Source organism: Apteryx rowi, unplaced genomic scaffold (genome assembly GCF_003343035.1).
Source record: "Apteryx rowi isolate R43461 unplaced genomic scaffold, aptRow1 scaffold_31, whole genome shotgun sequence".
In the NCBI taxonomy this organism is placed as follows: Eukaryota; Metazoa; Chordata; class Aves; order Apterygiformes; family Apterygidae; genus Apteryx; species Apteryx rowi.
Genome location: NW_020449530.1, coordinates 1,020,095 through 1,035,862, shown reverse-complemented (window position 1 = coordinate 1,035,862; position 15,768 = coordinate 1,020,095). Strand labels below are relative to the sequence as shown.

The window sequence follows — 15,768 nt, the reverse complement described above, 5'->3', positions numbered from 1 at the left end:
GGGAACCTTTTCAGGTTCTGACATTGTGAAACCTCACATTCCTATATGTGTAGGAATGCCAAAATTAATCCCCAGAACCAGTTTGCTAAATTTTGAAGTATGTAACCTATTCTGTTTTCACACTATGGAATGATGTTACAGTAAGCTTTTTTTCTAGAAACAGCTAAGTGCATACCTTGTTAGAAAGGTTTTTTTAATGCAAAGTTGTCGCTTTTATGTAGCGTGGCGGAAGAGGAAACCAAACCTACTTCAACCACAGGTGGAACAGATGACGATGCTGCATTCTTGGAGAGACTGGCAAGAAGGGAGGAGAGACGCCAAAAACGTCTTCAGGAAGCCCTGGAACGTCAAAAGGAATTTGATCCAACGATCACAGATGGGAGCTTGTCACTACCAAGCAGGAAAGAAGTAAACAGTGTGGAAGAAAACGAGACCATAGGGATAGAGGAAAAGGTTGAAACGCGCCGAGGACGCTATGAGATTGAAGAAACGGAAACGATTACCAAGTCACACCAAAGGAACAACTGGAGGCAAGATGGGGAAGAAGAGGAAAAAAAAGAAGAAAAAGACAAAGAGGAGGTACAGGAGGAGAAGCCAAAGGAGGTACCTGTAGAGGAAAATCAGGTAGATGTGACAATAGAAAAACCCATAGATAAAGAAGAGTCAGGAGAAGCAAAAACTCTAGCTGTAAATGCAGAGGAACACAAAACAGAGAATGACACCAGTGCTGTGCTGGAAGGGGAGCAGAAGGGAGGAGAAGAGGCTGTGGATATAACTGATGCTGTAGATAAGCTTAGAAATGAAGAAAAGGAAAAGACTGAGGAAGAAAGGAAGAAAGCAGAAGAAAGGGAGAAACTTGAGGCAGAAGAAAGGGAGAGGTTAAAAGCAGAGGAAGAAAAGGGGGCAGCTGAAGAAAAACAGAAAGCAGAGGAAGAAAAGAGGGCAGCTGAGGAAAGAGAGAGGGCTAAGGCAGAAGAAGAAAAGAGGGCAGCTGAGGAAAGAGAGAGAGCTAAGGCAGAAGAGAAGAGGGCAGCAGAGGAAAGAGAGAGCGCTAAGGCAGAAGAGGAGAAGAGGGCAGCAGAGGAAAGAGCAAGGGCTAAGGCAGAAGAGGAGAAGAGGGCTGCTGAGGAAAGAGCAAGGGCTAAGGCAGAAGAAGAAAAGAGGGCAGCTGAAGAAAAGGCTAAGTTAGAAGCAGAGAAATTAAAGGAAAAAAAAAAGGTAGAAGAGAAAAAAATGGAAGAAAAGAAAATAGAAGATAAACAGGTAAAAGAGAAGAAAGTACAAGAGGAAAAACCTAAAGCAGCTTTCCTAAGAAAACAGGTACAGTAAACATTTTGCACCAAAACAAAGACACCTGTGGTTTGTGAGAAATGTAATGCAAGAAAAAAAAAGATTGGATTGGAATTTCCTCACAGTTCTACTCCTGCATTTAAATGACTAATATTCATGCTCTCTCTTGCTCTCTCTTTTTTAAACTAAAGCTCCTTATTTCTGCTTATCAATAATGCAGTATGCAACACACCTGACCTAACTGCATCGTACAGAGAAAACCTTGCATGTTCAGATCTCTGCATGTTTTTTTGCTGCCATCCTTCTCAGTTGCTGTAAGCTGGCCTAATGCAGTACACATGAGGTTGGAGCAGGCACAAATTGACACAAAATATATGAGCACCTAGTAAGCTCAGTGTAAGGAACATGTATGTTAAGTGCAATCATAAATGAGGACTCTCTCTGCTGGGACTTGTGAGCATGATGCTGCGCGAGGGAGGAAGGCCGAGGCGGGGGAATGGAAGCTCTTGGAGAGGAGGGAGGGAGCATGGCTGCACATGGAGATGTGGCACAGCAGCTTATGGAGGAGATGTGGATGCACACTGTACTGGTACGTGAGCATGGTGTGGCAAAACACAGGTGCAAAGGGATGCTCATAGAATGATGTGTTCATCTTAAAAAATTATTAAAAAACCCAAAAACAAAGGGGGAAGAAAAAGAGGTTAAAGTGGAAGTTCAAAAGGAAAAGGTACCAGATGAGAAGCTTCGACCTACTTCCAAAAAAGATCAGGTAACATTTAAACCTTTGATTTAGATGTTGTAAGGAAACTTGAGATAAGAAAATAAAAAAGGTCCCTATAACTGAAAGTTGCTTGTTCAGCAAAGTACTTAAGCATGTGCCTCACTTTGAGAACATGGGTAATCCTGCTGAAATAATTAGGGATGAAGCTACTTATGTGCTTAACATTAAGTATAAGTTTAAGTGTTTTGTTCTTTTGAGGCCTTAGAAGCAAGTCCTGTTTGTCATAATTAGAACAAATACTTCAGTGAAACTTGGTTCAGTCAGTAACACAAGGATGGTTTGGACTCTAGGGATAGATTTTTCAGGACTGTGTCAACTAATCATCTTCCCTAGTTTCCTCCCACTTTACTGTGAACTTTTTCCCTGTGACTGAGACCTACTCTCATAATAATAATAATAATAATCTAGGTCCCTTTGGCCACCTGACTGCCTTAACTAATGATTTTCCCCAAAACTGCAATGTCCTATGATATAAACCGTGCATACCCAAGATTCTTCTTTTGTTTTGAAGAGAAATTCTACAAAATTTACTGCATTGCATTTCCACTGTAAACACAGGAGCTGGTGCCATGGTGTTTTACTGTATGGTAAGTAAATAAGATTTGGGAACCATTTACTCTTCAGATTGCAGCTGGCAAGCAGGGAGCCACGTTCAATGTTATATAGCAACTGTGCTATCAATTTGATGCAGCAGGTTTCAAAATATCCACCGATTCTAATCAGACAGTGAGTTGGGCAAGACCTTGCAGGTTTGGACTCATTTGGGTTCATCAGAGTCTGAGTGGCTTCAGGAGATCCACAGCATTGAGATTTGGTAAGGGTCAGCTTGCTGCCTGTGCAACTGCTGTGGAGCCCTGAGGGCTGGAGGCTCTGCTGCTATGTGGGAACAGCAGCAGGGGGTCCAGTCCTGTGTCCTCTGTTGGAAAACAGCTCAATTAATTCACAACAGGCTATAAATGCTTAGCTCATCCTCAGGGGGAGGAGAAGGCAAATCCTGTCATGAGGTTTTATGTACAGTTGTCTGACTTGATTGTCCAGCGTGTTTCTTGAGTAAGGTACAGGTGAGATTGAAAAGGCAAACGAAGTGATGAAGATGGTTAGAAGAAAGGTACCTAACAAACAGAGAAAGAGACTGGCAAAACTAGAAAAATTTACTCTGGAAAGGGGAAAAATTGAATGAGAGCTAATGTAGATGCTTAAGAACACTGCTTTAGAAAAACTTAACAGTTGCTCTACTCTAAACTCCCCTGATTATGAAACTAGAAGAAGAAGCTGTGCAAAAATTTAGAGATGGGTTGTGTGAGAAACTTCGTACAGCAAAATCAGCCTGTAATACTCACTGTTACAGAAAATTTTTGAATATTACAAGTAACTTTAAAAAGGAGGCTGTAATATAACCACAAACATTGATGGGGAGGTGGAGGGGGACGCTTGAGATGCGGTTGTCTTGCTTGTGTTTATGTGGAGCTTGCTCAACTCTCTCTGGAGCTCCCATCATCCTTTTAAACCATGCCCACAAGACTGGATTCTTCCAGGAAATTGGTAAGACTTTTAAAAGTGACTAGTGATTTTAATACTTCTATTCTTGGATGCTCAAGTTGAGACAATTTAAGAGTCCCCCATTTTTGGTACAATGCTGAATATCTGTGTGCTGAAAAGTATGTGTATCAAAATAAGCATTCAGAATGATTAGTCATTTTTGAAAATCTCTGTTGTTCCTTCCTGCCTTGGGAAGGAAAAATGACAATCTCAGACTGCAAACAAAGTCAAGGAGATCAGGCTCCCATCTTTCCCCCCTTCAAGTACATACAAATTCAACAAGGCCTTTTTTTCAACTGTATATGCAGTTAAGAGGATGGCAGTGTATATTGAACAAGATCCTAAAGGAATACCATGTCTTTACATAACCAGATTTGTGCTTCTGTAATTATGCAACATAAGAGTATATCCTTTCTTATTGTGACCAGAATCTGGCCCTCAAAGTTTAGGTTTTAATCAAATTAGCAAACAAAATTCATCTCCTTTTCTGAACTGCCCCACAATTTTGGGTTCTCAAAACTGTCCTGGAAAGCTCATAAGAGCAAACTTTCTCATGATGTGAGACTCCTGGTATTTCCTGCTTCCAGTTTGGCTAGACGTGCTGCAACAGTTGCTTTTCTCATGGTATTTGGGTATATTAGTTGGCTCCAAATGGAAGCCCTAGCTAGACCCAGATGCCTACAGCTTTTAAGACACTAAGAAACTGCACCCAAATCCGGAATCAAATTTGTCAAATGGATACAATCTCAGTAATTGATTCACTGCAGTCTGAAGGTGTTCAAACTCTAGTTTTGGAAACTTGACTCTCAAGGATTAAAAAAATCCTAAACAGGAAAGAAGCAATACAGAGAAAGATTAACATACACATAAATGAAATCACAAATTAGCTAAGCATCAAAAAAACTTTTGGTTATGTTCTATTTTGATTTGAGGGTCAAGATTTGAGGGAGGATGTAGGCTGTTTTCTATTCAGGTAATAGCATCCATCCATTCCAGCTGGAGTCAGGTGGTCCTTTTCATTAAATTCAGCAGAAGCTGGATTAACCTCTAATTCAGTGAAACACTGAGACAGAGGAAGATACTTTTTTGGTGGCCTTCCTTTGGAATGGCAAAAAATGGTTTCTGCTTCTGTGCAAATCAATCACTGTTTTGGCATTAAAATTAGTAGGAGCAGAATTGGGCCCTAAAGCTGTGAAATGTTTCTATTCATCCTTTTGAATAAAGAAGCCAAGTTATATAATGGTTTTCTCAAATGCACACATGCAACCATAAATCCTGCTGCCTTCTGAAATGTTATTTCCTAACCTATTAATTTTTAAACTATATTGTTTTAATATTAGTTTTCTCAGTGATTTCATTTAAGATGTAAGAGATATGACCTTCCCCAGTGGAYTTCAATACATCAGGCAGCTGGAAGTATTGGCCTTCTAAAGAGACTTAGAAAGATCTTGATGAAAATCTCAGCAAAGGAAATCCTATGCTCTCAAAATTCCGACATAGACATCCTGGCATTTGAAATGTTGCAACAATCAACATCTCCAGTCTCAGTATCACACTCACTGGGTTTGAAGGTTGAGGAGATTGCTAACAGGCAGCAGAGCTTTACACTGTGAATATGTCACTAGTTAGAATCTGGCCCAGATTTGGGAGCGTCCAAAAGACTTTGCTGTCCAATGGCATTCATTAGACTTGATGAATAGAATGGGTTGTCTCAGACCAGCTCCTAGAGAACAGAAAACCATTGCTGAGGCTGCTCGCGATACCGGCCTTGTTTGCTAGCCGTCACAGCATCATGGCCAAAGAATGCACAGTCATGGAAATTGAACTCCCCTCTTGTCCGCCGGAGTGATTCTGCTAGGTCATAACTAACGGTCCTTGGCAGGATGGTGTGGGGAAGTTTTGCACGGCTGCTGCCTGTTTGCAGGACAGAGCAAACTTCTCGGTGGGTTGTGTCCAACCAGTGGCAAACTTGCTCAGATTGAGTAAACCCCTATTACTGGCCAGTAATGCGTGCCTCCTTGGCATTGTCTGTCATATAAATTTCTGTGAATAAACAAACTGGACCCAGATAAAGTCAGAGCTGATACTGGGACTTCATTCAGCAGCTTAAAACAACTCCTCATGAGGATTTTGACTTGAAGACTCTGAAGTCGTCCCTTATTGGTGTAGATTTTGCATCCCCAGAAGTTCCTCTTTGTTGAGGAAGGATAGAAATAACTGTGATTTACAGTGTGTGTGTGTGTGTGGGGGGGGGGGGTTGGTTTTGTATTACTAGGAGCAGAAGGGAGCACCATAAAAACAGTTGTGTTCTAGACAAAATTGTTACCGAAGTTCTTTTTGTAGTTGGGAAATGGGATGGCAATAGGCTTCCAAGACACAAAAGTATCTTTTTATAAAGGTCTTCAGATGAATTTTTCACAGAAAATATTTCTTTCTTGCCCACTAGAATCTTCCTCCAACATGGTAGAGCATATTAAAAAAAGAAGAGAGAGAGAGAGATTTTTTGGGTAAATGTTTGTTTCATGTGCTGCTGTTGAAAGTTTATTTAGGCTGATATTCCAACTAACTTGCTTAGTAGGAATAATTCTGCTTGCAGGACAAAGAATTCAAATCAGTCTGTATCCTTTACTTCTTGTCAGCATCTGGCCATGATTCAGTGTGCTGGGATCAGGCCATCTGTGACACTGATAAATACTTCAAGCCCATAACTCTGTTGGTATATTGGAGTGTGAATCCATGCACTAAGTATGCTTGATTGCTATCAAAAAATATACAGCAAAGCTTTGTAAGGGAAGGGAGAATTCTTGCTTAGAATATTTTCTTCTTCCTAGGATTAAATATTCATGCCTGATAACACCATCCATGATTGGCACCTGGCAGAATTGTGCTTTTGGTTAGAGCAACTTTTATGCTGATGTAAAGATCATTTTGTCTCCTGGCCACTATACTTGTAATATCAAAGTATCCACCTGTTGTGACACTGGAAATGCTAGATCCATTTTGGTAGCACTCCCATGCTGTGCTGCTGAACTGAACTGGCATGCACTAACTTTGTCCAGCCATCTTGGAAATCACTGAAGGTTATGTGTTATTTTTATTGCTCAATGCCCTAAGCCTTCTGCAAAGACTGTAACAACAAGCCTAGTCCCAAGGAGTTTGCAGCCCAGGATGTTAATAGGCAACAGGTGAATAGTGCTCCAGTGGGGGAGAGAAGGATCAGGGTGCCTTGGGAAGGTGCAGTTGCAGAATGAAGTGGTGTGGCATGGTAGTCCCATGGCCAAACAAACTTTAACAGAACACGGAGGGTTTCAGATGCTTTCATCTTTAATTCACAGCTGGAAGGCAGGGTGATGGTTGATCATATTTTAGAGCTTTGCAGACTACCTCTGCCATAAAGTACATAAGCATTTTGAAGACAGTGCTTGGTTAAACATTAACACCAAGAAATTCCTCAGCTATTATTTAGAAAGCCTCACTGTGATTTTTTTTCTGTGACTTACAATATCTCCTGAGCAGATAAAAGATGACAAGGGTAAAGACAAAGCACCTAAGGAGGAAATTAAAAGTATCTGGGATCGTAAGAAAGGATTTCCTGAACCAAAGGCACAGAATGGAGAACGTGAACTCCCTGCCCACAAACTTAAACCTACTGAGAATGCTTTTAGGTAAGTTCCAAATGAATATTGGGTTTATGTTATAGCAGAGCAGGTGGCCTTCTCTGCATCTCTGTTAATATCCTTTTAGCAGCTTAGTATAAAATTTAGGTTGCAACTGCAGCAGAAGCTCTAATATTCATTGGGTTGTTAGGCATGAATTAAGGGTCTTGGGCTATTTTCTAAAGAAGTGCTCCCACAACGTTGCGGTGACAAATGCGGTACACAAAGCAGGCATAAATAACAGCCTCATTCCCTCTGTAGAGATGAATATCTTATTTTTGCTTTGCTGGGGTTTTCCTTCCTTGAAGGACATTTCTTTTAAATGTATACACAGATGCCAAGACTGACCATAGCCCAGTTCTCTTATTTTTCAAATGAGATGTCTACCTGTACTTAAATAACCTATTTCCAATTACACGCCTGAATTTAATCAGACTCTGCATGATCAACGTAGAGCAGTATCCCTTGATTGTTTATTATGGAAAGCCTTGAAAGTAATGGCCTCTCTACAAAGTGACTATTCAGCTAGGTGAAAACCTCTGCCAGCCATAATGTTCTGTTTTTTAATCCTTTTATAAGCACCAGCAAAGTTTGATTTGTTCAAGGAAATACTGGCCTTATGGCTATAGTGGGGAATCCAATGAAGGTAACAAATTGCTAGTGAAAAGCTTATTAAGAAGAGATTCTGCATGCTAATGGGGGATACATGAAGCAGAGCAGAAGTTCTTCCTTTTAGCAAAGGCATAGGAATGAACAAATTAGAAAAGTTCATTTTTTCCTTCTGCACCTCTCTCCCTCTTTTACATTGACACAGGCAAAGAACAGGTTAAGCTCTGCAGGCACTTTTTAAAATCTCTGTATGGCAGATGGGTTTTGCTGTTGTATCTCAGCATTCCCCTTGTGATTCTTCCGGGAAAAGCAAACTTTCTCAAAATAAAATGCAGTTCAAAAGTCCCTGGAGACACCCGGACCTAAGGCCAAAAGACAGACAAAGTCAGACAGCGTAGAGATGGAAGAGCAGGAAATCAGTCTTGCTCAGAACTGTCTTGTATCTTGACTTGGGTCACATCATCAATAATAGGAGAACAGTTTTCTAAAAATATTTTTGTTGTGTTTTCATTTGTTTTGCTTCCTGTGGGAGATAGACTTTAGTGGCAACATGTAGATTTGAGTTTTCACTCTTTTTTTCTTTTTCTGTTTTTCTTCGATTATTTCCCAAATATGTGAAGAAGGGTGTCTAACCCAAGGCTTTTCTTGGAACCATCTTTTTTCTTGTTTTTACATGAACATATCAGATGCAAGTAAGAAAGCCTTGGCTAATTCTAAATGGCGAGGATGAGAATAAAATAGGGTAGTGGAGACTAAAGAAAAATCTGCTGAGTCTCATTTGACCACTTTAGTCAATACAAGAATTATATAAAAAAATGTATTTTATTGCTTCCCTTTCCCATCTCCCCTCCCACCTGCCTTCCTCCTCATTTTCATACAGGGCTGCAAAAATCCTATGATGTAACACATTCTTCACATTGTTCTGACATTTTTGGCTCCCACAAACCACTTTTTTCCTTTTCCTCCTTGTCTGAAAGCTGACAGCCAACTTCATTTCTTAGCACCAAAGAGGCGCTTATGAAACTCTTCCTCCACCCAGTATCTCAATACTAATTTCTCAATATCGACAATAGGGAGCAGCGATTCCCAGAAGCTGTTAAAAACAAAGGAGTTTGGGAGGTGGAGGAGAATAAGGAGAATTACTGCCAGTAATTGTTTCCTACTTCAGATTCTGCAGAACCAGCAGGGGAAGTCCAGCATGTTGCACGAGAGTAAAGTAAACTAGGAGTAGATATACGTGGACGAAAATATTCTTTGTAAGGAGGACAAAATAGTCACTTGATTCTCCAAAGAGAAATATTAAGACTAGATTCTATCTTTTGCTTATATCAGTTGAAAGCTGAGAGTAGCTCTGTTTATTTCATTGAAGTTGTCTATACTGAAGTCAGTGAGGATTAACCCTTCTCGTGTACCAATATAAAATAGAGCAGCAATTTGTTAAGAGAATCTTGGCGAATGTTAGTACTCTTAATTTTTGAGGGCTGAGTGTTCGCCCTTGCCAACAATATCATTACGTCTGTCAGAAATGACCTGTTATATCTTGTTTGGGCCTCGATCTTGCAGGTGTGGATGGGCTGACAACACAGACTTCAGAGAGCAAGAACAAAAGTCAGTGAGGTTGCAGGGGTTGTTTGTTGCAGAGGCTGCAACCCTGCAGCGAAGCAGGAGGAAAGTCTGAAAACAGCCAGGGATTTCTCATGGTCTGTGCAAGACAGAGGAATTGGATCCTTAGATACTTAGGCTCATGGAGCATTTGGGTTCTAGACATTTCTGCAAACTGGGTCTGAGGTATTTGATGCTGTACACCCCAGATCATACATCATACCTCAAGTATGGGCCCTCATTTTGTTTTCAAATGGGTTCACTGGAATTTAAAATAGAGTTTCCAACATTTTCTAGCAGTGCTTTAGTTAATTGTATATACCTTTTGTTTTAAAAAGGTGTATGAGTTCCCTTCTTTAATTAGACATTGCTACATGAAGAAAGCCCTGTTAGTGACAGTGCACATTGACATGACGCTTATGGTGGAGGGTAACCTTGTGGGTTTACTTTAATAGGTTAACTATACTGCAAAAATATTCAAGAATAGGGCCTAGAACAGAAAAGGATTGTGATAAGGTGATATTAGGGAGATACAAACAATGTACCTGTAACTCTAGGTTAGAAAATCAGATATGAAAACATGCTAGGGATACAGAAATTCACAGAGGTCTAGGAGATTTTCTTTCTTTAGCTTTGCTTTGTGATATTACACTCTTACACAGGAAAGACGTTCTAAAATGAAGTAAACACATTATAAAATAAGTATCAGATCCTTGCCAAACTTACTCAGATGAAGAACAAAAGCTGAGATTCCCACAGCAATAATAATTTGCTTTTGCTGTTTTGCCATGTGTTTTTTAATAATACAGTTCCCAAATCAGGCATTCTGCCCAGCTAGTACAGAGTTTCATCCAAGTCAGTAACAAAATGTAGGGGCAGAGGAATCTGTATTAGTAGATCCTAATGTGATTTTGAAACCACAGATAATTCAGCTCCAATTCTACAACCTGTTTTAGATGATTAACCCCAATGGAGTTAGTGATTTTCTGTGCTGGTGAGGGATCTATCTGAATGAAGTGGAGAACCGAGTATGATTCACTGTATTGCAGATTTATGATACTTGGTTTTAATGTTATTTGTTATCTCTAATATGATGAGCCCAGTGATGAGCTCTACGAGTTAATATTACTATTGGAAATCCTGATTTGTACAATCTTGCTGTATTAAATTCTGTAATACTCTAGTTCTATTACTGAAGTCATTAGTATCCAGCTTCTCTGAAAGCTTTCAGAACAGAGCAGAAAGTTTTTAAAAAATCCATGCATATTCCTTTCCTGTCTCTTGTGAATACCACACTGATGCTTTTTAGGTGCCTATCTCTTTGCCAGCAGTAATAATAAACACACTTAGCAGACACTTATCAAAAGACTGGTGTGGTAATTATATAGCCAGGCAATACTATTTGACGCTCTTAAAAGTATGCACGAGCAAAAGTATGCATGAGCAATTTCTAATTTTTTAATTTTTGTTGTATTCTTTCTTTCCATCTCATATGTAGTAGAGCTGGTTGGAAAACTTCTCATTTTCTCCTCTGGAAAGTTGCCATTAAAAAATAATTTCCAGTTTCTTAAGAAAAAGTCATACTTTCCCTGGAAAATATCAGCAAAAGAGCCAATGAGCCTCTCTATTCATACAAGCTAGAAAAGTCCAAGTGATAGGTGCTTTAGATGAGATAGGAACATTGTACTGGTGAAGCTATAAGATTCTCTCTYTCTCCCCTCTCTTGTCTCCTTCTGGCTTCCCCAAGTCATGTATCTTGTTCGCTCCCCAAAGATACTTGTCTTGTTTTATATAATCCTGTTAGAAAAAGACATTTGCCTTATAAAGAAAAGGGTTAGTGCATCTTTTAGTATACAGAACATGGTACAATATTTTTGCTATGGGTTTTTAATATGTAAATATGTCTTATTTAAAACTGACAGAGAGGAATTAATTATTGTTTTCCATTGCTGTGTTTTCTACGCCAAGTGTAATAAGTTTTTGGAAGTGTAGCCTCTGTACACAAACTATAGAGCAGAAGTGTGAAACTGTAACAGTTTATATACCATATAGATGGTGATGAAGTAAGGTACCTCTTACAGAAGTTACATGAGATGTTAAATATTTCAAGCTCAGTTGTTGAACCGTGCCAAAACTGGAGGTGACTTGAGTTCTAAGACAATGTGGTACAACTCCTGCACTCATAAGTGTATGAGACTCTAAATATTTCAGCCTACTTAATTCCTGATAAAAATGCTTTGGGCCTGTTGTAGGAAGTTGGGAAGAAGCAAAAGATCTTACAAGGGCAGTATCTTCGTGTGCCAGGTTGTTGTGTTGTTGGCCAGCGGGTGATTCTAGCCAGGAAGGGACAACCTGTGGTACATGAGCTTTCCTTTCCTTCCTTTCCCAGCCGCTCCAATTTGAAAGGGTCCGAGGAGGCAAAGCGGGGGCCTCAGCCCGAAGCTGGAAAGCGGTTAGAAGAGCTGCGCCGTCGCCGAGGCGAGAATGAGAGCGAGGAGTTTGAGAAGCTGAAGGAGAAGCAGCAAGAGGCAGCCGTGGAGCTGGAGGAACTGAAGAAAAAGCGGGAGGAGCGACGGAAGGTCCTTGAGGAAGAGGAGCAGAAGAAGAAGCAGGAGGAGGCTGAGAGAAAAGCCAGAGAGGAGGTAAGTGTAAAACAAGTATTGGACCCTGGTTTTAATCACCTGTTTTTACTTTGCTTCCACTGGTCTTACATTAGATGATAGATCTCTACAGCAGTGCCTGTACAGACACCTTTAGGCAAAGAAGTCAGTGGGGCTGGACACGGAGCGAGTCCATATTTAACAAAAGAGCAGAATAAGGCCCTGTGAGACTTGCTTATAGGTGAGGAAACACCGGGTGACAAGGAGGGTGAGACCAAACCAGACCGTACAGGCCAAAATGTGCTTCTCATTCTTGGATCTGACATTGTTGCAGGGTTACGTGGGGAACTGGTCCAGTGACTTTGCTTCAGATTGYGTTCTGTATCTGGGGCCTCTCTTTTGGTTGTGCCTTCTTTCAGGCAGGGCTGTTTCTTACTGTGTGTCAGGAGGTGGTCTGTCACAGTGGACCCCGATTTCAAATATACTTCCTGGCATTAAAATTGCTCCATTTTTCTGACCTTCAGATTTAGCTGAAGGCATGGCATATTTGATACCAAATGACCATATCCTATAGGTGCTCTAGTGAGGACTTGAGGTAAAACGCTCATCCATCGAGGTAGAAAGAAAAATTGCAGTTCTAGCCTGAGGGGAAGACAAGGCTCTAATAATGTCTTCATAAGCCAGGATTTCATCTGTGGAAGTGGGGAATTTCTTTTTTTTTGAGGCATGGAAAATTTTCGGTGCAGTGTTATAGCCACATAGCTCTTAATTTATTTGGGATGTCTTTTTGACTTGTGCAGCATGAATTACAAAGGGYACGGTAGAAATTTGTCCACTGCAGATGAGCTGGAATGCTAATGTTTTATATAGTAATGATGGGCTAGATCTCATTAGGAAGTTATTCTTGTCTATTTAAATATTGAGTACCCAAGCACATCTGTTTGCATGTGCTTCTTCTGCCAAGGGACTGTATAAATAGGATTTTCAAATCTCTGGTGCATCATTTAGGAATCTAAGTTGTTTGGAAAACAAATATAATTTTGGTGGATGAATAATAATAGCATTTAGCAGCTGAACRCCAATTGCTTTAATGTACTAAGTTCCTTACAGGATATCTCAGTAGAAGCTGAGATTGTACAATGCCTTGCTGTACAAGAAAAGATTCAGTTTACCAGCACTAACAGTGGTTGTTCTTTGAGGACTTCCAGTTTGACTGGTAACTGAGGAAGTGAAAATTCCTGTTATCTCTTTGGAAGGAAAACTGTAAGCATTTCATCTTCACTGCTTTGGGCATCTACTGATTTTTCCATCTACATGTGATTGGCACAGCAACCCCGAGAGCAGGGGGAGAGACGAACAGTACAGAGATGCTACATTAGGGTACAAAGATGGTTCATTAGGGTACAAAGAAAGTGAATTTGAGAAACAAAATGAGACCATGGGCGTTTCTGATTTTTATACCTGTTTGGACAAATGGGAATTTGGGCAAACTGATTGGTTCTCTTGAAAACCTGCTTCTATCAATGTGTGGACTTACAGGATGTTTAAAAGTATTCTTTAATGTTTTTAAACTGTGTATAACACTGTGAAAACATAACATGTAGATTCTAAAATCCAGTCCTTAATGAAACAGCATTTTTATAGATATGCTTTGTTCTCTCTTTAGGTGGCACTACATGCAATTAATTTGGTGACCTCACTGTGAGGAGAAATTAAGGCAGCATAGAGTAGCTGTCTTCCCCACTTACTTACTTAATACTGTGATGGATTAGCATTAATGTATTACCAGATTTCAGTTAGGTGCCTGGAATTTCTGGCTGGTGTGAAAAACTATTCTTGGAAAATTTGGCAAAAGTCTGCAGGACTGCAGAGCCCTGTGGTGGTGACAGTTTCTGAAAGGAGAAATGACCATTCACACTTTTTTTAGGAGGAAAAGAGGAGACTGAAGGAAGAAATTGAGAGGAGAAGGGCTGAAGCTGCTGAAAAACGTCAAAAGATGCCAGAAGATGGTGTAGCTGATGACAAGAAGCCATTTAAATGTTTCAGTCCTAAAGGTTCATCTCTCAAGGTAATCTCTCCACTAACTTCTACATAGTACATACAAAGTAATGAGGATTGTAGTCCAAACCAAACACCCAAGTAGTGTGGAAATACTTGAAATCAGGCCCAGGACATTGCTCTGAAACAGGCCTTAGCCTAAAACCTTCAGCTGAAAGATTTCATACACAGGGATGATTGAAAATCAGCAGTCCTTTCTAAAAATACAGTCTGGGCTGAGAGTTACTTGTTGTTCTTGATCAAAAATGTCAGAAAAGGATCTTCACTTGCAAGAGGACATTATTTTGGAAACTTAAAGCAGTATTACTGTACTGATTTGCAATGTTAATTTATTATAGGAGTGTTTTGTGAACTGGAGTAGGGAAAAATCACAAATATTCCCTCTCTTCTTGGGCATGCACAATTACTTCTTTTCTTGCCAGATTATTTCAAACTGTCCCATATGGGAGGTCTAGCTTACGTCTAATGCTCCTAAAAATCACATCTAGAAGTACTGGGCTCGACTGCATTTTCTTAAATAACAGAAAGAACCCCCTACCTTTGCTGCAGGAATTGCTAAGTGGCCTTCTGTGGCCTATATGACACTGGAGCTCAGATAACTCATTAAAATGGCCTTTTAGTATGCAAGAAAAATCCTGGCCCTACGGAAATTACTGGGAATTTTGTTTTGGTATTCATTCCAGTCACTTTCTCAGTTCAAACTCAAACTACAGACCTCTATTCATCATTTTCAGCTATGTTTTTCTTTTCTCACTTTGAGTCATTAGTCAGCTAAGAATCCAATATGTCTGTCAAAAAAAGGCACCTTAGTGGACACTAGGAAGGGAAGAGAACCAGGCAGGACGTTATCAAGTCAGAGCTGGAGTTGGGCCATGAAGTGAACCTCCTGGGAGTTAGGAAGGGCAATGCATAAGCTACAAACTGCGTTTGGTCAGAATGATATTTGTATTCACAGACCTTTGTTTTGAACTGATGTGCAGCTTTGGCTCTAGAGTATTTTGGATCAGATTCCAGCAAAATGTGGTGGCTAAATACTTCTGACTGAACTTGGCTTTGACTTCTCAGACCATTTGAGTCACAAATTTGAGGACAGAATATATACAGCTGTAAATGAAGGTTGCCAAGGTGCACGATTCTTTCCTATTAGATAAACCTGGTCTTGCCATTTTGGTTGCAAAAGACCATATTGATAACTGATGCTAATTGTACAGTTTCTTCCCAGCCCTCTTGAGAGGGCTTCTTTTTTAATTTGCTCTGTTTATTAAGATGCCTTTTATGACATACATTTGGAGCTTTAGTTCACAGATGACTCAGAAGAGAGGAAATTATAATTGAAAGTGCTTAATAGAAAGATATAGATCATAATTTGGGGGAGAGTGGGACAAAGCAGTGGATTTGGCAGGTTAATAGCTTTCAGAGAACTTTTGGACTGATGCTACACTGTATTTTTTTTTTTTTTTGGTATTATTTCCTGGAAAGCTGGAATTTTCTGAATGTTGTTTAGCATCAAAGGTCCTGTTTTTTGTGATGACAATTGCTGCTGTTTTTTATGGCATGTTAAGCAGAAGTTGTTTTTTACAAAAGTGCATATATGCAACTCCATACACTTTTTTCTTTCTTTCTATTTCTCTCT

The 15,768-nt window shown here is 40.0% G+C and overlaps 1 protein-coding gene across 7 annotated transcripts in view; it reads left to right on the top strand.

The window, feature by feature from the left end:
• CALD1 (caldesmon 1) overlaps nucleotides 1-15,768 on the top strand; it is a 197,610-nt gene that overhangs the window by 166,825 nt on the left and 15,017 nt on the right. For 3 of the 7 annotated variants that reach the window (XM_026070397.1, XM_026070395.1, XM_026070396.1), the window contains exons 5-8: nucleotides 222-1,320; nucleotides 7,127-7,275; nucleotides 11,867-12,119; nucleotides 14,005-14,145. In XM_026070397.1, the coding sequence (XP_025926182.1) occupies nucleotides 222-1,320; nucleotides 7,127-7,275; nucleotides 11,867-12,119; nucleotides 14,005-14,145 (1,642 nt within the window). Of the gene's footprint in view, nucleotides 1-221; nucleotides 1,321-1,975; nucleotides 2,060-7,126; nucleotides 7,276-11,866; nucleotides 12,120-14,004; nucleotides 14,146-15,768 lie in introns of all 7 variants that reach the window. The other 4 variants (XM_026070401.1, XM_026070398.1, XM_026070400.1 and 1 more) reach the window with 3 other exon arrangements.